The sequence below is a fragment of the Pelobates fuscus genome, chromosome 11 (genome assembly GCF_036172605.1).
Source record: "Pelobates fuscus isolate aPelFus1 chromosome 11, aPelFus1.pri, whole genome shotgun sequence".
Classification (NCBI taxonomy): domain Eukaryota; kingdom Metazoa; phylum Chordata; class Amphibia; order Anura; family Pelobatidae; genus Pelobates; species Pelobates fuscus.
The window spans coordinates 121947330-121972341 of record NC_086327.1 but is presented as its reverse complement, the minus strand read 5'-3'; the positions used below and the strand labels follow the sequence as shown (position 1 = coordinate 121972341).

The window sequence follows — 25012 nt, the reverse complement described above, 5'->3', positions numbered from 1 at the left end:
CACTTGCCCGCGTGGGTTTTTTAATATAAAAGTGAATTGTAAAGTCGTTACTAGAATGGTTTGCATGAAAAAAATAATCTCAACAGCAACACACAGGAATCTTTCAGTAAACTCTGAATTGTAAAACAGAGTTGAAGCCTGAAGGTGAAGCAACACTTTCAGGATTTTTTTTAATATTCTCTTTAGCCCTTCTAGTTAACAAATGTTGTGTGTGTGTGTGTGTGTGTGTGTGTGTGGAGGGGGTGATTATTTAAAGGGACACTATAGTCACCTGAACAACTTTAGCTTAATGAAGCAGTTTTGGTGTGTAGAACATGGCCCTGCAGCCTCACTGCTCAATCCTCTGCCATTTAGGAGTTAAATCCCTTTGTTTGTGAACCCTAGTCACACCTCCCTGCATGTGACTTGCACAGCCTTCCATAAAGAGAGCCCTATTTAGGCTTTCCTTATTGCAAGTTCTGTTTAATTAAGATTTTCTTATCCCCTGCTATGTTAATAGCTTGCTAGACCCTGCAAGAGCCTCCTGTATGTGATTATAGTTAAATTTAGAGATTGAGATACAATTATTTAAGGTAAATTACATCTGTTTGAAAGTGAAACCAGTTTTTTTTTTCATGCAGGCTCTGTCAATCATAGCCAGGGGAGGTGTGGCTAGGGCTGCATAAACAGAAACAAAGTGATTTAACTCCTAAATGACAGTGAATTGAGCAGTGATATTGCAGGGGAATGATTTATACACTAAAACTGCTTTATTTAGCTAAAGTAATTTAGGTGACTATAGTGTCTCTTTAAAAAAAAAAATTGTATAATCGATGAAACGAGAATATAGAAATTCACAGCTGGGAATTATTTTTTTTAAATGTCCTCCTTCTAAATATAATATATATAACCGAAAAAATAGTAAGTGGAAACTCTTTTATATAAAAAAAAGCCTGTATTTACCATTTCAGTTTCCTTAACTTGTAGTTGAGCATAAACCAGCCATCCCGTTAAATGAAATTGGGGTAGCACCATTCAGTAGCCAAAAACGTATTTTCCTGTCTGTCTGATGCAAATTATTCAAGTAGCCAACAGGATTACTAGTCTGTCTAACAGGGAGGGCTCCATATAATCACAGGTTAGATATCACCAGTAACCTATCCAGTCACACAATGAAACCACACATCCCGGTACACACCAACCACCTTGAGTATTTTGTCCAGCAATCCATAGTTCTTAGATGTCCCTAATTCAACCAAAAACCCTTGCTGACAGCAATTGTAAATGTTTAACCAAAACCAGAGTCAAATGACTGTTACACATAACGGCTAATAAATATTAAGATTTTATTACATTCATCGTGGAAGCAGGGGCAGCGCAAGGGTAAACACTGCAGAGAGGACAATTGCCCAGTCATAGACTAGAAGCCATTTTATATGCAGGCAGCAAAAAAAAATACAAAATGGAGAAAGAAAAAAAAATAGCAGAGAGAGAATTTGAGAAGAGGTACTGTCCTCATGGACATTTTGAATTAGGAGAGGTGTGAATATAACCAGAACACAAAGACGTGACAATAACGTAAAAGCCTCATGTGCTTCAAATACCACAAATAAAGCTTATCATTAACAAAATTCCAGTATTTTCAGGATGGGTTGGAATACGAATATCTTGAGTTAAACACGTATATGAGTCAAAATAAATAAGGGAAGAGTTGTGTAAGCGTACGTGAAGGGATCCTAAAGCTTGTACTAGTGAGGGTTGGAGATCCGGAAGATTTGCTAGAAATATTGTGGCTACGTTTCCAAGTTTTTTATAGTGTGCTTTTTATAGAAACATTCATATTGTTTAACAGTTTATGATGTATCAGGAAAGGTTAAAGAGGCCGTAATGTAAAAAAACAATAAAGGCTGCATCACAATAATATTCCGGGACATTAAGAATTCTTAATTGGCTTCTAACCCAACGTGATTTCCCTGTGTGCTACGTGTGAAACATAAAATGATATATATGGTAAAGTTCTTAACAAAATTGAATAAGCTTATTTTTTTTCTTCCATTAAAAGCTCTATGTATGAACTTGCAATTCTGGCAGAAATACCAGATTCTGACCACAGTTTTGTCCCTTTTGTGAACCACAGAGTTGCACTACTGTGCCTTTGTGTGGTACTTCTGTACAAAAAAAAAATAATAATAAGTTAAATTAAAATATTCCAAATCTTTGGCATCAAAAACCTTATTGCTTCCAGGACTGGACGTAATAACATTTATAATGCTTCTTAAATATTTTCTTAATTGGTATTGCCAGTCTGCAGGGTGAGGTACGGCAGTAATAGCTATGTTGGCGTCAAACCCTACAGCAATGAAAGCCGGCAGAAGAATGGTTCATACTTGCAGAGGGGAACAAACTATCCTCAGAGTTAATTTATATCACTGCAGTCTCAGTCATTTCTCAATACATCAAATTCTTCCCTATCAACTTCACAAAAATACACATGGACAGGAAAAGAAAATTGAAATATATTCGAAGGTGTACCCTTCTACACCATGACATATAACCGGCAATTACTATGTTAAAATAATTGTGATCACTGCCCTTTTAACTGCTTCTTTGATGGCTTTGTTCTTCCAAGACCTCAGTCTCATGCATAGAAAACTGGTGCAAGGATAGAGTGTAAAGTGAATATAACTTCCCCCACATTACCTGTTGTGTTGAGGGCAAGCATCCAGTTACACTGCAGTAATGATGCCATGCTTCCCCAACTTTTATATGAGATATTTACCCCTCCCACCTTGTATGAACAAAACACCCACAGGTTGACATTTACAGAGAATTGTATAGGAGCATTTGCCACATAAATCCATGAACAATGTTTATACTAGCATAGTTCACTGTTATAATGTAGTATAATTAGTTTAGAAGGTGTCTGAAATTACTATGTGGGATGCTTTGCAACTCTTCTAGGTTCCGGTTCTAGCAGAATCGCTCAGGCGTGGGGGTAATACCAAGGTCCATTCTGCCATTTCAGGCCGGTCATGGATTTATATTCTGACAGTTATATCTCACAGTTTATGCTTTAGGTTTGGCTTTGCTTTCAGGTTTGGAAGCATTATCTGTATTTTCATTGACAGAGGAGCTCACAAGACAGTCCTTCCTAGGAACAAAAGCAAATAAGACAACTATGCATTATTACCAGAAAGCTGGTTGATAGTCAACCTTCTAGATTCCTCTGAATGCATGTTCTAAAGCTGACCCAACTCCCCTTTCTGCATGTAACATTCATATAAATCTGCAACCCCACACCTACAACCATAATGCCACCTCCAACACAAATACACCACCAACAATACTCACTTCTTGTCCTGGTTCCTCTTGATGATGAAGGTAATAATCTTCTTCATGACCAGAATTAATATAAGAAGCCCGATCACACCACCAACAGCACTAGCAATAATTACAGTTAGGGTGTTATCCACAACTTCAACTGCAAAAGGAGACACGGAGTCAGCATATGAAATACAAAACTTTGATAGTTTGGCATAAAACGCACAAAAAGAATGGAATAAGGAAGACATGGTGCACGAGTTAAAAATACAAACTGTGAGCGTAAATGGCAGTACGTTGAAAGGTTTAGTGAAGTCCTAAATTTAGTTGACCTGTTCAAGGAAATACACAATGAGATATTTCAAAAGTGCTCATATGATATTGTTCCAAAAGTCTGAACCATTAGTATACACAATTAGTATACCAGTAACAAGGCCAGGGACTATTATTCTAGTAGACTTTGAACCATCATATGAGTCCAATGATCTGATACAACACAGGAAAACTGGACAACACTCAATACAAAAGAGATGGTGTGATACACAGGGGGTCAAAGAATTCATGAAACATCAACCGATGTGATTAACAAGAGGGAGTGGACTGGCCAGTGCCACGGATTACAAAGAGATACATAAAACAATAAGTAGGTAAAGGGAAGACTTATTAACTTGACTCAACATTCCATTTTTTTACAATAGATATATGTTACATAATTTAATGGGAACAGGGTTACTGGTCCCCAGCTTGGGATGCAGAAATCTCCCCGGGAGGTAATCTGCCCTTCCTCCAAGCACCACCAGGGAGCACTAGTGAGCCATGAGAAGGATCTTCACATGCGGTGCTAACTAATCAGTAATCTGAGCAACAGGTCATCGTTTCGTCACTAGTTATTCCACTTACTCACAAACACCAGACAATGTCGAATGCAGTGGGAACAATTACTGATTTGTTGGAGTATATCCCGAGTTTATATAAAAGCAGTGTTTACAGGCCAGGAAACACAATGGAGTGTAGACCTGAGAGAGTCCTGATAAGAGAAGAATGGAGCCAATTTTAACAGGCCTCAACGATCTCTGTTGGATCAATAGAAGCAAATGCTGCTGAAAAGACAGTGAAACAAGAGGTGCAGGGAAATGTACTAATACAATGAACAAATTATACTCTAGACCAGTGATACAGAGCAGAATATTCTAACAACCTTAAAACTGCACCGATAGGTACCCACGGAAGCTGTACTATACAGGGTTTTCTAAACAGTGACTATCTACTTATATATATATATATATAGTGCAGTGATAGGCAACCTTCCTCACATCAGATGTTGTGGACTACATCTCTCACGATGCTCTTACGGCCATAATGCTGGCAAAGCATCAGGGGAGATGTCCTCGGGATCTGGAGTGCCAAAGGTTGCCTACCCCTGATTAAAGTGCATGATCTATCTATCTATCGATTAATAAAGTACATAAACTGGACAAGCCTGGGCAGGATGGTATATCATTTAGTCACATGGTCGGTAGTGGCAAGGCGAGAGGCTTGCTCTCATGGGAGTGGGCAGCTGTCCAAGGGAACATAGCACAACACTCACTAGAGGCATCCAAGAGGCGTGAGAGTTGGCTTCCATAATAATACCCACCTACTATGGAACACTGCTCAAAAGTTTTCAACTATTTTATACCGTATCCCATTCACATTTTATAAAAACAAAGTATTTTATAAAAGAACATCTCTGTCCTCTAAAACACAACTTGTTAACCTGCTTTGATCACTTTGCTAGGCCCCTTTGGGGGTTTTAACTTCTACGCTTTTAACGTATTTTCTGCTGCAATGTTTGAAGAGTCCTCTGTAACACCCAGAGGACATGATTACTAGTACTTAATTTGCCCCTGATGGAACAGACCAGTGACACTCACACTTGTCCACCACAGTTAGGTACACGGTAGCATTATGGCTAGCATTTTTCTCCTTCTTGTTAGTCACTATACAGGTATACCGGCCAGCATCACTAAAATCGACATTCTTCAAGATCAAGGACAGGTTGTAATCTTTGGTGTTGTTGCTAGGAATCAGTTCCACCCGATCCATCCGTTCATTTATGTTTAGAATTGGCACAGACTTGGGCAATGACTTCTTGTTTTTTAGAGTCCCCTTATAGAGCTGTAAGGAAAAGAAAACATACAGATATTAAAGTAGTAAATGAAACGGGAGGAACAAGACTGTCATGGCGTAGGGTGGAAATATAGCTCACATTGATTCAGGAAAAGTTCAACGGGGAAGGTATAGCAAGATAATGAGATTGAAAGAGGAATGGGGAAGGAAATGGTTTGGTGAAGTAGGAAAAATAGGAACGGGGTAAAGAAAAGATTTCCTGAAACTAATTGGGGATAATGTTACACATTCAAAGAAGAATCAGGTAAGACTTGGTGAATAGGTCAGGGCTGTAACAAATGAAAGTCGGTTAAAGAAATAACTTCCAAAATGTAATTGCAATCTTAGACTTATTGGGGATTTTTAATAATCAGGACTAATAAATCAATCTGAGTTACTATTTTTATCGTTTTATAGTTTTTTAAATCACTTATTTAAATATTTTAGTCAGATAACATTTTGTGCATTTTATTCAGTATATACTCACTTCTTCTGCCTTGAATGTGTCATTGTCTGTCCTATATGTCCAGGAAAACGTCACATCTTCAAACCCAATACAGGATGCGAATGTGCAGGGCAGCGTAGTATCCGTCCCATTACGAGCCTTAATCTGATTATTCTTCCCTACCGACACCTCAAGGGCAAGGCAGGTTTGGGCAGTGAATATAGCTGCAGGTAGGTACAGGGTAATAGCGTTAACATAGAGAGGAACCAGATCCTGAAACTGATCAAGAGCCATGCACTAAGAATGCAGTATCTGTCTGATAACATCATTGATTAGAAAATCTGTGGGATGCTAACGCCACCTAGTGTCACAACTGGTTTATGTCCACCTTTTTCATCATGTTGTGAAACTTATTTTTAACTCTGTTTTTTAAAAGGGGGAAAATATTTTTCTGGATGGGGAGGGCAGTAAGCCAAACAACTATGGGGAAAAAAATGGTGTCACTTTCACGCTTTCAGTTCTGCAGGGACCCTACTCCCTCAATGGTAGCTGTTTGGAGAAGCTTACATGAAAGCATCTAGGAATTTCAAATTCTGGGGGGTTATTTTGACGCCCCATCATCTTAAAGGGACACTATAGTCACCAAAACAACTTTAGCTTAACAAAGCAGTTTTGGTGTATAGAACATGCCCCTGCAGCCTCACTGCTCATTTCTCTGCCATTTAGGAGTTAAATCACTTTGTTTATGAACTCTAGTCACACCTCCCTGCATGTGACTTGCACAGCCTTCCTAAACACTTCCTGTAAAGTGTCATCTAAAGTTTATCCTTCCTTTATTGCAAGTTCTGTTTAATTTAGATTTTCTTATCCCCTGCTATGTTAATAGCTTGTTAGACCCTGCAAGAGCCTCCTGTATGTGATTAAAGCTAAACTAACTGAGAAAGAGATACAATTGTTTAAGGTAAATTACATCTGATTGAAAGTGAAACCAGTTTTTTCTTTTTCATGCAGGCTGTGTCAATCAGAGCCAGGGAAGGTGTGACAATGGCTGCATAAACAGAAACAAAGTGATTTAACTCCTAAATGGCAGTGAATTGAGCAGTGAAACCTGAGAAGCATGATCTATACACCAAAACTGCTTCATGAATATGTCCCGTGTAGGCCCTTATGCTCTGCTTTAGACTTATGTCTATCTTCTGTCCATACTCCCACCTCTGATGCTCGCCTTTAAGACTTCTCGAGGGCTGCACCGTTCCTGTGGAACTCGCTTCCCTCCTCCGTTAGATGCTCACCCAGTCTCCACTCCTTCAAAAAAATCATTAAAAACCCACTTCATAAAAGCGTATCAATTAAACTGTTAATAGCCCCCGACTGATTCCTCTCTTGCAACTGTCACTAGTCTAATACTATCCTTACCTTTTGTGTCATTTTACCCCACTCCCTCTAGCATGTAAGCTCATTGAGCAGGGCGCTCAACCCCTCTGTTCCTGTGTGTCCAACTTGTCTGCTTACAACTACATTTTTGTTCGTCCACCCATTGTAAAGCGCTGCGGAATTTGTTGGCGCTATATAAATAATAACATAATAATAATAAAGCTAAAGTTGCTTTGGTGACTATTGTGTCCCTTTAAGCTTTCCCTAGCACCTTCATTATACACAATGGCATTACGAACACAATGACGGTTTAAATCTACAATTAGAATTTCAACTGAATTGTTGTGATGCAAATATTTAAGTTTAGACAATAAAATGAGTAGCAGATTTCGGGGATGTTTGTGATGTCCAATCTTCTTAAAATGTCTTTCATGCAATCGTATTTCCAGTGCCCCACAAAATGAATAGAATAGGTAATGAAATGGATCCGTTAAAGAGCAGTTACTTTGTACTTGTCTAGGAACAACATCAAGCAAGCAATATGTATCAAGGGAAATCTTTGGAATGAATGAATTCCGAACTTACATATTCATGGAAATATTACCGGTATATTAATGAATGAAGGAAATTATTTTTTTTAATGGAACAAAGCAAAGAGCTGTCACGGAACGGATCACGTAAACACGCGTTTAGTGTCTGTTATAGGGTCAATTGTAAATTATGTTTTATCTCTGCCTTGTTCAAGAATCTTAAGTGCTTGAAAAATTATAAGGAAATAAAGAGTGATATTTGGTAAAGTGTGTTAGTAGAGATTTTAATCTAGTCATAAAAACACTTTCCAATACGATAATACGTTACTATAATATCATTTATTATATTGTATCCTATCAGTTTATTTAGATAGGTAACTGGCTTTCCTAAATAGTTCTTACAAAACCCTTGATGTTGATTTAAAATACTTACGGTACTACATATTATTTTTAAATGCACATTATTGTATAATTATTAATCCTGTAGATTATTACAGGCAATTTCTGTGTATAAAGAAATCTAATTCTTGGCTTAAGCAAGTACGAAACCTAGCAGGAAGCCCGGGTCCCAACGGAGGCATTTAACTTGTTTTCAAAGACAAACATCTACAATAAATCGTTGGAGAATTCTGCATCCTATCTCCAGAGAATTTAGCCAACTGACTATCAAAACTATGAGAATAATTCGAGCATAATCAAGGAAATACATTATCCGTACCCTCGAAATAATACAAGCAATTCAAAATTTAAATTTCGTTGGTTTATCCAGCAGACACATTCTGTTACTTGAATGTACTTTCGAGTAGTATGTGATTTAAAGGGCTGTAGACCCATTTGTGCGAAAAGAGAGTAAATTCCTCTCTTTACCAGGTGTTTTCTATATACACCATGGTTGGGGTAAGTGTTTGAGTGTGTGGAAGAATATGTGCTGTACGTATTATGTACCAGATGAAACGGGATAATCCCGATTTGCAACTTCTTCCTAAAAATATTTAAAACTGTATTTTTATGTGTGCGTTGTTCTTAATCTGTATTATGCTTTGCAACTTCTGTCCTACTGTCCCCAGTTGGTCACCTGTGCCCAGCTTTTGGCACACAAGTCAGGTTGGCATACGTCCTTTTCTCTAAGTGACTATTAAAAAGACCTGGAGCATCGGGGATTCCTGTAAGTACAAACTTGCTGCTCTCACGAAATAGGACACCGGAGAGGGAACTTATAAAGAGTGCGATATGTCACCAGAGAAGGGATTGCAGTCCCACTTCCTGAAGGAATATCAGCAGACTGTGCTGTCTTTTATTACAGAAGGATTAAATGCCATTCTATTTCATGCTAAAATTAGTTTTCCCTGCATGTAACCAATGCAAATTGACAAACGGGGCTTCTTCATTTTCGTTCCAAACTGTGAAAAACTGAGGAAATTCATTTAGTGAACAGTTGCGTTCATTGAATTTGCTAAGGCCCCTCGGTGAGCAGAAATATATTGCATGGTAGTAAATCTAGGTAGACAGCGATATTATTGTCTGTCCATGATTGGTATGACAACCAACCAACAAAATACTCTCTCCAAAAATGGAGAAGTTAGGTCAAAGTTGCACGAGATCCAAAATGACTTAAATACATTTTTTATCTAGCTAGCCTATTTTATACTAAATCTTGCAAGTATATTCATCACCAGGGCTTGCTATTTAGTGAATAAACACCAAAATACATTAATTAATTATTTAATGATTTATGTCGATCTCATATTCCTACCCAATCTCACCACATTTTAACAGATACTTTTGTGGTGGGAATGACCTGTCCATTGTTTCCACGCGCAGATCATATTTTCAAATCACATATTGTGCGGTGAGTAATGTCACACATAGTATAGTTAAACTATAACGCGATGCAGCGCCGGAGGCCCTAATCTTAGCGCAGTGCTGATATAAGTATATATATAGTTCTGACATCTTGCTTGTTCCTTTTGGAATATGTTTGCAATTTTTATTCTTATGTTATCTCAATGTTTGGGTCCCAGAGGAAATCCCAAGAGGGGACGAAATGCCCACTTTCTATTTATTTCTATTTATATATTGTTTTATTGTTTGTAATAATATATTAAAAACAATTGAGCATTGTAGGATACAACAGCAGCATTGTTAATGATCTACAATAGTAGAACAGTAATGCATATTTTTTGCACTGGAAGAAGGCTATACTGCCGAAACGCGTTTGCTGCTTATCTTCTACTACATGGACTTTATATTTCTTGGGTTACTGGGAGGTGGTGAGTGTAACCTACTGTGGACTTTACTATTTTAACTCCCACTACCACTCTATGACAGTACCCATATTAATTATAATGTTGTTTGTTATATTTTATTTAATAAATTGATCCTTTTAAAAACACTGAAGATCCTTCATACAGTTCTTAGGAACATTGGATCCTTAAACCATTTGTGGCACCCAGGGCCAGCCTTAGGGGTGTGCGAGCTGTGCGGCCGCACAGGGCGCCATGGAGCAGGGGGCGCCCTGCGACCGCACAGCTCACACATGGCAGAAAAAAAAAATTGCGGCGGGGCGGAGCTTAGCGTGCGACGGAGGCGGGGCTTAGCGTGCGGCGGGGACGGAGCTAAAATGCCGTCTTATTGCTGCAGGGGAAGCAGGAAGGAGTCCCTGGTTCCGCCCACGACCAGAATCCAGGAGCTGCACTGCCTGTCTGCCTCCACAAGGAACAGAGGTAACTATGTGATTGTCTGCTTGTGTGTGTCTGTGTGTTTGACTGTCTGCCTGTGTGTGTGACTGTCTGCCTGTGTGTGACTGTGTGTGTGTGACTGTCTGTGTGTGTGACTGTCTGTGTGACTGTCTGTGTGTGTGTGACTATCTGTGTGTGTGTGTGACTGTCTGCCTGTGTGTGACTGTGTGTGTGACTGTGTGTGTGACCGTGTGTGACTGTGTGTGTGTGTGACTGCCTGTGTGTGTGACTGCCTGTGTGTGTGACTGCCTGTGTGTGTGACTGTCTGCCTGTGTGTGTGACTGTCTGTGTGTGTGTGTGACTGTCTGCCTGTCTGTGTGTGTGTCGGTCTGTGTGTGTGACTGTCTGTGTGTGGCTGTCTGCCTGTGTGTGTGTGTGTGCGTGGCTGTCTGCCAGTGTGTGTGCCTCTGTGTGTGTGTGGCTGTCTGCCTCTGTGTGTTTGGCTGTCTGCATGTGTGTTTGTGTGTGGCTGTCTGTGTGTGACTGCCTGCCTGTGTGTGTGGCTGCCTACCTGTGTGTGTTTGTGTGTGTGTGTGTGTGTGTGGCTGTCTGCCTGTGTGTGTGTGTGGCTGTCTGCCTGTGTATGTGGCTGACTGGGCAGACTAGATAGGCTGAATGGTTCTTATCTGCCGTCACATTCTATGTCTGTGTGTTTGTGTGTGGCTGTCTGTGTGTGACTGCCTGCATGTGTTTGTGTGTGCGCGTGTGTCAGGGTGTGTGGGAAGGGGGAAGGAGGGGGGGAAGGAGTGGGGGAGGGGGGGACAGGAAGGGGGGGCACTGTGAAGATTTTTCACACAGGGCGCCTAAAGGCCTAAGGCCGGCCCTGGTGGCACCCTAGAGAGCATAATATAGAGCTTGGGACGGCTATGAGCCATATAAGTAAAACTCTGACCCCATTCCTTCACCATATATATGTTTTTAACGGTTCACACTATGTTTTTTGTATTTTATTGTGCTTTATTTTAGGTATCCTATGGTACCCACATTTATGAACATACGTTTATATTTATATATAATTTTTTTTTATTGTGTCTCAAGGTTCATTTCCTTGCTAGTATATTTTAATTATTTGTTGATATTTTTACATGTGAGAACGAGGGAATCCATCACAAATTTTAAAATCAGTCCTCTAAAAATTATGACTGTGCTCCCACTGAAAGTTGAGCCCCATAGAATTCCGATTAGAATGAAGAAGGACACATAGCATACATGTCTTTTAGTAACCGGAAGGAAACCATAAACATTAATCCAATGACTGACAGGGGTCTCCAGGGAGATTAAAGACACAGTAAAGCATTGCATGTTCCGTTACAGAACCTAAATAAGCTGAGACTTGCATTAATACACGAAGAGACAGATTTATGAAGGCAAAACAGGTGCTGTTGTCACACTCTCAAATCTTGCTGGATTTTGAAAAAAAGATATGTTTATATTAGTGGATGTTAGATATTAGCACCTACAAGTGTTCATACTAAATATATATTCTTATGGCATGCGATGTAATGGAAAATTAAAATTAGCACGTGTATCTATGTTGTTCCGAGTAAAGGAGATAAACAGGAAGGAGAGTTTTTTGACTGGGTTGGGAAGGTTTGCAATTAAGGGATGAAGTCGAACAATGCTTAGGATGGATGGTAGTAATAAAAAGCCCTGTATCTGGGGTAAATAATTTTTTTCTTTTAACTTTCACCCATTAGATCCATCATTTCTTCTAACTTTGCCTTTATAGTCCCTGCCTAATGTTTGTACCCTGGAGAGGCAGAGAAACATAGAAACATAGAATGTGACGGCAGATAAGAACCATTCCGCCCATCTAGTCTGCCCAATTTTCTAAATACTTTCATTAGTCCCTGGCCTTATCTTATAGTTAGGATAGCCTTATGCCTATCCCACGCATGCTTAAACTCCTTTACTGTGTTAACCTCTACCACTTCAGCTGGAAGGCTATTCCATGCATCCACTACCCTCTCAGTAAAGTAATACTTCCTGATATTATTTTTAAACCTTTGTCCCTCTAATTTAAGACTATGTCCTCTTGTTGTGGTAGTTTTTCTGAACCAGTTTAGTAGCCCTTCTCTGAACTCTCTCTAAGGTATCAATATTCTTCTGGAGATACGGTCTCCAGTACTGCGTACAATACTCCAAGTGAGGTCTCACCAGTGTTCTGTACAATGGCATGAGCACTTCCCTATTTCTACTGCTAATACCTCTCCCTATACAACCAAGCATTCTGCTAGCATTTCCTGCTGCTCTATTACATTGTCTGCCTACCTTTAAAGTCATCAGAAATAATCACGCCTAAATCCCTTTCCTCAGATGTTGGTTAGGACTCTATCAAATATTCTGTACTCTGCCCTTGGGTTTTTACGTCCAAGATGCATTATCTTGCACTTACCTGATGTACCTGATGTCAGATTTCCTGAGAAAGTTTATATCCTGAGTATAATGAAAACTCACTTATGATATCCATCAACTCTTCCTAGGATGTCAGAGGGTCACTCAACGTGAGTATCACATCATCTGCATACATTATAAGTTTTATTGACTCTCGTGAAGCCTCTGCTACTCTCATAGAATCGTTATCTCTTATTATACTTACCAATGGTTCTATTGTCATTAAATTTGTAGGGGGAGAGTGGGCACCCCTGCCTTGTGCCATTCTTCAGCTGAAACCATTCTGAAGAAAAGCCACTCCCTACTACTCTAGCAGTGGGATATGTGTATAGGGCCATTATAGATCTAACAATATTACCTTGTAAACCAAAGCTATGTAAAACACTCTCTAGAAAGTTCTGCTACAAATCCAACTTGATCTTGGTGAATAACTTTGGGTATAATATTGGCTATCCTTGATGCCATAACCGACAAATACATTTTTATATCACTATTTAACAGTGAAATACCGTAGGTCTATAATTTGCTTTTATTTGGAGGTTACTTTTGGCTTTGGTATTGGCACAATGTGGGCTTTTAACATCTTTTTCGGAATGTCTCCAGAATTCATAAAATAATTAAATAAGTCTATAAGAGGTTCTACTATATTTTTTTTCAAATATTCGAAAGAAGCAATTACTGAAGCCATCCGGCCCAGGTGCCTTCTTCGTTCTTAACTTTTTAAGGGCTACACTTACTTCTACTTGAGAGATTGGTTTATTTAATTGTATCAATTGACCCTCTGATATTTTGGGAAGCTTAAGTTGTGAAAAAAAAAATCAGACATCTTAACCACTTTATCTCTTTCTGGCAAGTTCTAAATAAAACTCTTGAAATGCTTTGCCATCTTTATCAGGCAAAATAATTGTTTCCTCTCCCTTAACAATTTTAGATTTTTTTTTGTTTTAATGAAAAAAACAGAATACACAAACCAATGGTACAATATCAAAACCAAAAGTTGGAAAATAAAATGTAGGTATCCTACTTACAATATCCAGAGCAATGACTTGCTCTGGTGATGATAGCTTGTTGTGGTATGATCCCCACCAAAGGATATGTAAATATAACAGGAAACCAGCAGCACCAGGAAATATGTAGAAGCCAGAGGATTGGATAAAAAAGCTTCACTTTATTTCTCAAAAAGTATATAAAAACATATAAAATAGCTTCCAGTCCTTCCCTTGACGCGTTTCGCCCGGGTTTGGGCTTTATCAAAAGTGTGGGTATTGTAAGTAGGATACCTACATTTTATTTTCCAACTTTTGGTTATTGATATTGATACCATTGGTTTGTGTATTCTGTTTTTTTTCTCCCATATATATGGTTGCTGAGTTTGGACATCCTAATATCTACATATCCTAAGACGGGGATTGTACCGTGCAGGCGCTATACAGCAGAGCTCTTAGCAGCTCTGCAAAGTGTGAGTTTGCCTTTAATCTACAGAATATTCTGTTTACAAATTATACCATCTAAAATTCAAACATGGGGGGCGGGGCCGGGCCGCCGTGCTGGTCGGTCGCAAGTCAGAGCGGCTCCGGCAACATATCATTGCAAACACGCTCAAAACCGGTATTTTTGCATCAAATACGAACCGACAGCTCAGATGCCCAGTGCCGAGGCACAACTGGACCTGGGGAGAGGCTGGCTCGCTGAGCTACAGTCCCCCAGGGGAGAGGGACGCGGTGCCCTAACCCGGGCCTTCTCCAGCGGTGAGCGAGGCAGACGGCCGCTGCCTCGCTATCCTGCACCACAGAGCCCGGCCAAAAGCTCTGATCGGCGCGGACCTGGCTCTGTTCCCCCCCCTATGGACCGGGGGGGTGATCCCGGTCCACACCCGGTGGCCACAAGCGAGATTCCACATCTGGGGCCGAGGATCCTGATCGCCGCCTCCAAGATGGCGGGCGCCACGTGCGCCGAATGCATGCAGGGCAAACCTCCCTCCTGGCGTCCACTACCCACGACACAGCTCTTGTTAGCATATACCGCCACAAGGAGAAGCAGCAATGCTCGGGCTAATCCCCGCTACCACACAAACCACCAACACAAGCAACTGGCGCATGGAAGGTGCGGGTGACAGCAGCGACACCGAGGAGACCGGTTATCCAGCGTCGACCATCCACCCAGCAAGACACCTCTGGAAGTGGACCAACCCTGTACCCGCTTACTACTCAGCCTTTGACAGGATCAGACTTACACTCTGACTACCCCTGCTCTACAAGACGCTTGTTTCCCACTACACAGACACCACAGAGCAGGTATCAGGGTAAAACAGGACTGCACCTCTATGAATAGTCTTGGACTCACTGAGATACCGACCCTCTCCCACGGAGGCAGTTCGGGGTGCCCCGATCCACCAGGGTGATAATCACACGTTTTCCTTCCACTATTATGATGCATAATATGCATATAAGCGAAAGCCTCACACTGCTTTATTGTTCTTATAGAAGCAACATACCTCACTCCAGCATGTACCTTATTATTACTGGTATGTTGAAATATAGGCATAACTATAGCATTGCTACTTACTTCAATCCTGAGGCACATAGCTTATTTACCTGTACCTCTAAACGTTGTAACCCCACTCTTTAATTAAGCCTGTATTCATTTATAATTTAAAAAAAGCGCTCTCATCAATGCCACTGTAAAACCTATTTTGTATGCAAATGTACGCTGTTGTGGCGTTTGTCAATGATACTGTACACACCTGCGCAATAAAAATAAAGAATTTAAAAAAAATAAAAAAATTAAAAAAAAAATAAATAAATAAAATTCAAACATATTGCACTATTATTTTATTGTTCTTATCTCTTTTGAGGTTATTCCATGCTGTACTACCCGAGATCTATATGTATGTATGATATGATCATTTGAGTTTTTTGTAACACTATTTTTTGGCGCGGTTTACCACTTTTCCTATTTTCACATTTCTGTTCACAATATAGCAGGTATTGGGAAGTCCTGCTGGTTCACTGCTGCCTTATACACCTTTTGGATTTTTAGTGAGCGCCTAAACTCCTTTTTACTAATATCAGCTTCTTGATGTATTACTTTAAAGGCTACTTTTGACGATACTATGGTTGCAACCCCTCTTTTTTTCCTATTTGACATGGAAAATGTATATATATAAGGGAAATCTTTAGGACTAAATCTGTCCTTTTCATTCGCCAACCAATGATTCTCTTGGATTCCACATATGTGTATTGTACTTTATGAAACAACAAATTGGATTTAGGGAGGTGCAATCAAAGATGAGTAATAAACAGATTATACTTATACTTATATTAGGTGAATCTTGATTTCAACCTAAGATAAAAAAGAAATACATAGCATAATACTGTAACACTTAAGAGCAAATAAAATCGGAGGTAGTGGGTCACTCACGATCTGCAGAGCCTCGGAAAGCAGGCTCTAGCTGTAAAAGCATGTGAATAATAAGCTTATTCAAGCTATCTCCACCGGTTCCTGGTAATAGGGCACTTTTCCACACCATAAAACACCACAGCGGAATATATTAAAATAGAAACGTTTTACTTGATAAAAAGTAATATAAACAAAGGCACAACGCGTTTCGACCGTAAGAGGTCTTCCTCAGGAATGAAATCAAGATTCACCTAATATAAGTATAAGTATAATCTGTTTATTACTCATCTTTGATTGCACCTCCCTAAATCCAATTTGTTGTTTCCTATGTACGCTCTTTGTGCTTTTTTGGTGATTATATAGCACTTGGGAGTTGTTGCATCTTTTATTAGTAGCGCCAATCCACCCACCTATTTTTTCTGGTTTTCCAGGAAACAATAGTTCTGTTTTTTCCACGTATTGTACTTTATGCTTTCTTTTATTGCATCTATTAGTTAACATTTTGTTTTTAGAAATATTATTCAAAAGGTATTAATAGTGTGTTCTCTTGTTTGAATAGTTTAGGTTAAATATGCCATAGTTGCAAAGCTCCACATAATTAGAACTGTAGAATTTCACATCTATTCAAGTACACAGTATGATACTTCTTTCAATATACGGGACTGGCTCTAATAGATGCCGTTCCCATTTTTGTATTTCTATAACACTTTATATATATGTGTGTGCGTCTCAACAAAAGACCTTCAGTTAAAAGTTTCTTCTTTTTTTTTTTTTGCACACTATGATTCCTTTGTCGTACTTTGCAACAAAAAAAATTGAACAATGCTTCATCCAAATGTAATATTATTTTTAGACATATCCTCCGCTGTTGAACATTTTTTGAGCCCAAGTGTTTTATCTTATTGTTGAAGAAACCAATCAAGCCGTTCCTACCCCTGTTCCTCATCTCCCTTCCTGTTAAACAACTCCTCTTCCCTACTGAAGTTCTGTTTATCTGTCCGCTCCTGGTTAATAATCTCCAATTTTTTTTCTCAACCATCTGAGGTTCCCGAAGGTCATACCCCTATGATGATTAGGCTGAAACTGGCTGAGAATTCTGAGAGTATCCGTTCTACAACTGCTAGAACAATTAACCATTCACTTACCCTATAGTATTGTTCAAGAGAGAAATTAGTAGCCTCCATCCCTTCTCTAAAGTCATGGGGGAAAAAGAACTGGGCAGCTATGTCGTATATTTTTCAGCCCCCATCAGCTGCGTAATAGGTATGGTGTATGGGGAGAACCCTTATCAGATATTTATAAACCCCATCCCATGACTAACAACATAGAGCACATATATGAGGTTTAGTGAAGGACATGGTCCTCTGGCTAGTTATACGGGGGGCATGGTGACCTCCATGAGGCATGTATTATAATAAGATATAGGCTCAGACACCACATTTTTAAATCGTGTACTTAAACTTTTGCATGCTGACTGCTTGCACTGCAGGCAAATATTGCAGACTGCAGACTATATTGGGCAGAATTGTTAAATACTGTGACGAATGTCTTGATTTTTGCCTCTGAATATGCTCGGATGGCCATGCGATTCTGGACAGGTGACATTTGACCTCTAGTGAAAAAACACATGTGTTGGGTTTTTGTGTATTGTCTAAAGAAGAAGAAAAAAAATAATTGATTGAATAACTTAATGTGTTATATAAATTGTCTGTAACAAGATACAGTATAGCTTCTACATGTCTGAAAATTAAGTAATTAGAGTCGTGCTTTTCTTGTTGTGTTTTATTGCATGTTTATTGATATTTTACAAGTTTAAGGAAAATACTGCACATGCAAATTATGCTATTTTTTTAAACTATAAAAAGAAAATACAAAAAACAGCAAGCAATTATAGTCACTGCTTGTAAACAAAACTGTAAAGAGAGACCCACTTCATTGTCATTTACATACTTCAATTTTACAAACATCATATTAAAGGGACACTATAGGCACCCAGACTACTTCAGATTATTGAAGTGGTCTGGATGCAATATCCCTGTCTCCCTTATTTCTGTAATGTGAAAATGACAGTTTTTGAGAAACTGCAATGTTTACATTGAAATACTAAGACAGTGTCTAGTAACTGTCTACCAAACAGACACTAGAGGCGATTACGCAAATTTAAGCGACTCTGGATCCCTTTCCCTTAAACGAAACTGGATGTATTATTATTACTATTATTGCCATTTATATAGCGCCAACAGATTCCGTAGCGCTTTACAATATTATAAGAGGGGGGATTTAAGTATAAATAGGACAATTACAAGAAAACTTACAGGAACGATAGGTTGAAGAGGACCCTGCTCAAACGAGCTTACATTCTATAGGAGGTGGGGTGTAAAACACAATAGGACAGGATGTTTTCATGATCTGCTAAATTTCAGACAAAATGGCAGAGCTATGTTAGAGTCAAGTTATTTTTTTTTAATTTGTTGTTTTTAATTTCTTTTTAATTCAATTTTAGATTCACCAGACTTTCTTTTTTTTTTTTTTTTTTAGTAAATAAACCTCTTAAATGCATCTGTTTCATAACATATGACATTAAAACGGTAATTAGTTAACATATGTTTTTAACCCCTTAAGGACCAAACTTCTGGAATAAAAGGGAATCATGACATGTCACACATCTCATGTGTCCTTAAGGGGTTAAGGGGTTAAACACGAGATAGTTAATTTAAAGCAGGATTTAAAGTAAGTAATGTGTGATTAAAATTGTCCCAATTGTATTGAATTCTCATTTTTCTGGAAATCTCAATTATTCTGCAGATTTTATGTTTAAGAGATATTTATATGTGTTCCACATAAATGTTAATATTCTGCGGCACTTTACAAATACAGCAGGTACGTAAAAAAGCAAATAAGTGAAACACATTCAAGGTTGATCGTTCGGTGTGAAATGTCAGGAATATAACTTGAATTCAAATGAAATTCACCTATGAGGCTGACAAATCACACTTTCGTGAATAACCCTCATTAATATAAACAGGACCAAGGTAAAATTATCCCTGGTGTATATATATATATATATATATATATGCTAATATAGCACCAAGGTATTCTGTAGTGCATTACAATTTTAAGGGGGAGGGGGGGTACAACAGCTAATAATAAGCAAACTATTACCAATGTTAACAACAAAGAAGAGGCTTTTGAGAACCATGCTATAGCGCGCTTACATTCTACAGGTACAAATAATTTAATTCAATTCTTGACCCCAGTGTATTTTTGTGATTTGATTTTCTTAAGCATAAAAGTTCAGTAAACACTGCACACACCATAATCACTACAGAGCAGTGTAGTTGTTATGGTGCCGCCAGTGTCCTGACACTCTCCCCAATTTAAGTAGTTAAGCCATTTGCTACCTGAGGCCTTTTGGGCACCGGTCACCTCTTCTATGATGCATTCAGACAATGAGCAGGCACTTAAAAGTTTAGCTCGAAAAAAATTAATAGAAGCTCTATGTAGGGGCTTCCACCTCTCCAAAGAGGAAGTGACAGATGGCCAGTAGACCCCGGGTAACAAATCAAAACATTAGCAAATGGTTTGTCTCCTTACAGCGGGGCATGCCAAGGCACTCCTGACACCTTGGTGTTTGCCGTGTTCTTTTAAGGGGGCACTCCGGTCACCATAACAACCCTCATCTAAATTAAGTTATTATGGTGCCAGGAGGCTTTCTTACCTTAAGGGGTTAAATAGTTCTCAAACAGTTTAACCCCAAAGTGAGCCTTCAGTGCTGGTCCTCAGGCCTCCCAAGCAGCATACGACTTCTGAATCTCAATTTCAGGAAGTGAGCAGTGACGCGGGGCATGGGTCCAGTGGGTCCAGTTAGCTGATACTCTCAGCCAATCAGTGATTCCCCATTCTTAAACCAGCTTGAAAAGAAAACCTGCAGTTTTATGAATGGCGAATCACGGATGGACAGATAGTGTCAGCTGACAGCTCTCAGCTTATCAGTGGCTGAAGGGCACTCCGCACTTCCTGAAATTGAGCTTCAGAAGCTGGATGCCACTTGGGAGACCTGAGGATCAACACTGGTGGCTCACTTTTGGGTTAAGGTGAGAGGGTGCCCTGGACCTCATTTAGATGAAGTTGTTTTGGTGCCTAAACTGTCCCATTGTGTTGATGATGTCTAAGAATGACATGAAAGGACAGGATCCATTTTAGTTGTTGTTTTCATGCAAATTGAGAGTTTTTGGGGTGAATGGTTTTCGCCAGGTTTAGGTGTTTCCCAAGGCAGGTCGGTTTTGTCTTGTTTGTCGCTGATTGGGTAAGACCGTTAGAGTTGTGTTGCTTCAGGAATTACACAGGAGATCCTGCGAGTAGGACAATTTGTGAAGTAAACAAAACTGGACTGCTAGCGTTTATAGGAGGATTCGCAAAAGTGGGACTGTCACTTCTCTGGAAATTACATTATTAATTAAAACATTATAAAATGGCTTATAACGTGTGTTCATTTCTCTTTATTTCATTTTATATTTGGCAGCTAATACACATCTGTTAATTTTAGCAGATAAGTGAACATACAGGTTTTTTTTCCTAAAGTGACGATTCAAAGTGAATTTCAAAAGACTAAACTAGACAAAGCAGAAGCATAGCAGACAAAGATTTTTTTCCAATTTTGCTCTTTTGGCCCCTAAATTTAAAATTCATTTGAATTCACTTTAAATTCCCCCTTTAGTAAACAATCCTGATAATACTGAAAACCCTGGAAAATACCAGTTCCCCTTTAACAACCTGATTTGATTATTTATTTATTGTCTCCATTTGGATTTAATGGTCATTTTGCTTTTTAAATGAATTGTGGAGTAAGCATCGTTTTTAAATGAATCCAATTCAGGCTGGGATTTCAATTCTCCTGGGCCAGGGGTTTCTAAGTGGTTATCTATGCTAGATATTCATTCTTAAAGTGGCTCTGTTATTTTTTTTATACATTTTTTTAAACCCTAGGAGAGGCAGAAGATGAGATTTCTGGTGACTGTCATCTTGGAACCTCTAAGTTGACGGCGCTGTGAATGAATAGCCTGCAGGACTGGCACAACATGAATATTATTGATGGTTTGAGGGGAGCCACAGGAAGACTGTAGGTGGACAGTAAATATATTGACAGAATACCTTTCATTTTTACAGTTATGGGTTATGTGAGTGTATTCAAATAATAGGACCACAGCCTAGGATTTACACGTCAGGTGCCTGTAGCACAAAACTCTAAGGCACTAACCTGCTCCACATCACCTCCCTCCTCCCCCCAAAAAAGAAGAAGATGCTGATAAAGTGAGTTTATTAAAAATATTAGCATTTATTAGGATTTGGCATTGCATAAATATGTGTTCAAATTTAAAGGAAACCTATAGTCCCAAAAATAACAATTGTTATTTTAATTTCAGGTCTTTCTCAAAGCACCATCGCCAGTACAGCCCATCTTAGTGGTTATGGTGGTAGGAGTAATCAGACATCAGTTCTAGTTTTTGCAACTATTTGACTCCTTTAAGGCTGGATGTGACATGCATCCAGCTTCTGCCGAGCTAGATTCTGATTTTGTGCCGGGCATTGATTGGCTGAGAATGTCAGCTGACCACTCTAAGCCAATGAGCAGCCAATAGCAATATGCACAGAATTGACATTAGTCAGCCGGGAACTCTATAACCAGGCTGGTTGATAACACCTCAGTGTCGCTGATGGGAGATGGAGTTATATCTCTAGCAGCAGAGGGGTTACTCTCTCTATTCACAATATTAATAGTGAAACACAGCACATACAGACATAATATCCATAATATGCACATACAGACATAATATCCATAGCGAAACACTGCACATGCAGACTCCTGGCACCAGGCCCACTTCAAATCCTTGAAGTGGTCATAGTGCCTGGAGTAACTCTTTAACCATTGGACCTGTACAGACATTGTTTCTGTGTAGGGATAGTTAATGGATTGCATGATTGCTTTAAAAGGAAAAGCTGTTAATTTTATTGATACAATGAACAACAGTATAAATGGCTTTGCGAAGTCCATAAAAGACATGAAATATATATAACTCCATTTTGCGCACCTGAGTGTCTATATTTGGAAGTACAATACTTAAATATCATTAAGATCCCACAAGTCTGGGACAACTTAACAGACCCTGAAATACACATTTTCCAGATTAATTTCTATGAAAAGTGATCTGTTAGCTATGAAGAACTAAGATGTACGTGGCTCGGTATGTGATCATAGGTCTTATTGGATATTCAGGGGGAAAAAAATCAATAATCCTTTCCACTGGGAACCTAAAAAAGGCTTTGGGTTACTAGCAAGCTAACACTGTATGAAAAGTAGAGCGAGATTTTAGATTTCAGTATAATTCTATCCGCTTGCTGCAATGCTAAACACACAGGGCATCTACACTCTGAGTGTATCCTCAAGGTGATCGGATATTGGCAAGGTAACACAGTGATAAAACACCCAAGTCATTATAGAATGGCCTTCTTTCATTGCTGACTCAGTTAGGCTGTTAGTCTAATGGATGTTGAGTGCTGAGTCACTAACCAAGCCTGGATTATGTGCAGGTGGTCCCCAGGATACTGTACACAATCATACAGATGAGATGCAGTGAGGAGAGTCAAGGCTGGAAAATAATGTGATTTTATTAACCCCTAATATACCCTCACTGTCTCTGAATGCCTGCAGTACCTCTGCAGTCTGTCTGACATTTAGTAAGTGTGAGTGTTGGTGGTGGGGGTTACATTGTCATTTTAGTTAAATTTAGATGCACAACGCAGATTCTGAGATGGGAAGGGGACAGAGATAAATGGATGTAGTCACAGCAGAGATTACTTTAGTGCTCTTATCTTGCACACTGACATCCTAAAGGCTTGAACAAGGTGACAGCATACACATTGCATGCAGACTGCACACATAGACAGACTTTGCCATAGATCAGTGTCACAGCTAAACTTGGCACTCCACAGGGTTCAGGACTACATGTCCCATCATGCCTGCCAGGCTTTATGGTGGCTGAGCCCTGGTTAGCCTGTGCCTGCCAATAATAGCACAGGTCTTATCACAGAAGAAGGAAAGCACTTAGCTGTTCAACGCACTTACCCAGCAGTAGGATCATAAACCCAGAGTGCCACTGAAGTCCACCTCTGTGGGGGGACAGCTCCCGGTCCCAGGGGGGTCTCACTCCCACAAGCATTTTGTGTTGATGAGGGGAGGGGAGCAGATAGAAGGGATCTCCAAAAAGTATTCTCCCCCAAATTCACCGATTAGAGCTAAGAGGGAGAGCTAGTCCTCATTATTCTCTGTGATCAAAAAGGGATCCCTCACTCCTGTCTCCTCTGTATGAACACCTACCTTAACCCCTCACTGCTGTCCCCTCTGTATCAACACCTACCTGTGCCACCATTAACCCCTCACTGCGGCCCCCCTCTGTAGGAACACCTACCTTAACCCCTGACTGCTGCCCTCTCTGTAGGAACACCTACCTGTGCCACCCTTAACCCCTCACTGCTGCCCCCTCTGTAGGAACACCTACCTGTGCCACCCTTAACCCCTCACTGCTACCCCCTATGTAGGAACACCTGCCTGTGCCACCCTTAACCCCTCACTGCTGCCCCCTCTATAGGAACACCTGCCTGTGCCACCCTTAACCCCTCACTGCTACCCCCTATGTAGGAACACCTGCCTGTGCCACCCTTAACCCCTCACTGCTGCCCCCTCTGTAGGGACACCTACCTGTGCCACCCTTAACCTCTCACTGCTGCCCCCTCTGCAGCAGTACCTACATGTACCAACCTTAACCCCTTACTGCTCCCTCTTCTGTTGCCACCCTTAATGTGCCAGGGGTCCCTAACTCCTCTCTTCTCTGTGTGCTCACCTACCTGTGTCACTGGCCACCCTTAACTCACTATTCTCCTACCTACCCAGCCTGTCTATGAGGTCCTCTCCTTGGACTCCTTCCCATGTGCAGATGTAGTCTGCTGAGTGGCTTCTTCTCTCTGCATTTAGCTGGGGTGGTTGGGGGAGGAGCAAGTCTCTAAACCCAGCCCTGATCACAGCCTCTGCTTTACCAGTCTTGCACTGTGACAGATACTCTGCACCATTATACAATGTTGCACGTTCTGTTCCTGTATTGTATCTGCTTTGCCAGCTGCCGTGGGATGCTAATTGATGTCACTCTACAGTAATAAGGGGGTGGTCAAAAAGGTCAAAAATCTTTCTAAAGGCTGGCAAAGCATCATAGGAGTTGTTGTCTTCCATAGCTGGGGTTATATATTTTAGCTATTCTTAGTCCACATGCTCTTTATATCACAGGTGTCCCTTACCTTCTTACAGTGTACAATGGCTGGCTGGGAATGGTGGGAGTTGGAGAGCACAGCAGCCAAAGTCAGACTGCTTCATTGTGATACAATGTATCTTACTCTCCATCACTGGTGAACTCTGGGAGTTGTAGTATACACAGGCGGCAGCATTTTCTGATCTGGTGCATAATTTATTAAACTATAGGTGGCCAATGCAGTCAGATTCAGTGAAGACAAACTACAGTTACAGTAACTTTTTGTATCAGCCCATATTTAACACCCCATTAAAATACAATCTAAATTCTCCCACATGCCCAGAATGTCCTATAATGCTGAGCAATGAGAATATAGAAAATGATTCT

At 39.9% G+C, this 25012-nt stretch overlaps 1 protein-coding gene across 1 annotated transcript; it reads right to left on the bottom strand.

The window, feature by feature from the left end:
* Positions 1–1307: 1307 nt before the first annotated feature.
* Positions 1308–24360, bottom strand: SCN4B (sodium voltage-gated channel beta subunit 4). The gene is made up of 6 exons (XM_063436966.1): positions 24145–24360; positions 23452–23994; positions 5936–6117; positions 5214–5457; positions 3331–3460; positions 1308–3130 (listed from the first exon to the last, which is right to left on the bottom strand). The coding sequence occupies exons 2-6, from the start codon at positions 23543–23545 to the stop codon at positions 3046–3048; spliced, it is 735 nt and encodes a 244-aa protein (XP_063293036.1). The 5' UTR covers positions 23546–23994; positions 24145–24360; the 3' UTR covers positions 1308–3045.
* Positions 24361–25012: the final 652 nt, after the last annotated feature.

Excerpts from the sequence above, each read along its gene's own strand:
- SCN4B (XM_063436966.1), bottom strand. The coding sequence starts at position 23,545 with ATGCTTGTGGGAGTGAGACCCCCCTGGGACCGGGAGCTGTCCCCCCAC. Across the intron at positions 3,461-5,213 it reads CCTAACTGTGGTGGACAAGT|TTGAAGTTGTGGATAACACC; the intron begins GTGAGTGTCACT and ends CTCCTTTTGCAG. Across the intron at positions 3,131-3,330 it reads AAGAGGAACCAGGACAAGAA|GAAGGACTGTCTTGTGAGCT; the intron begins GTGAGTATTGTT and ends TTTTGTTCCTAG.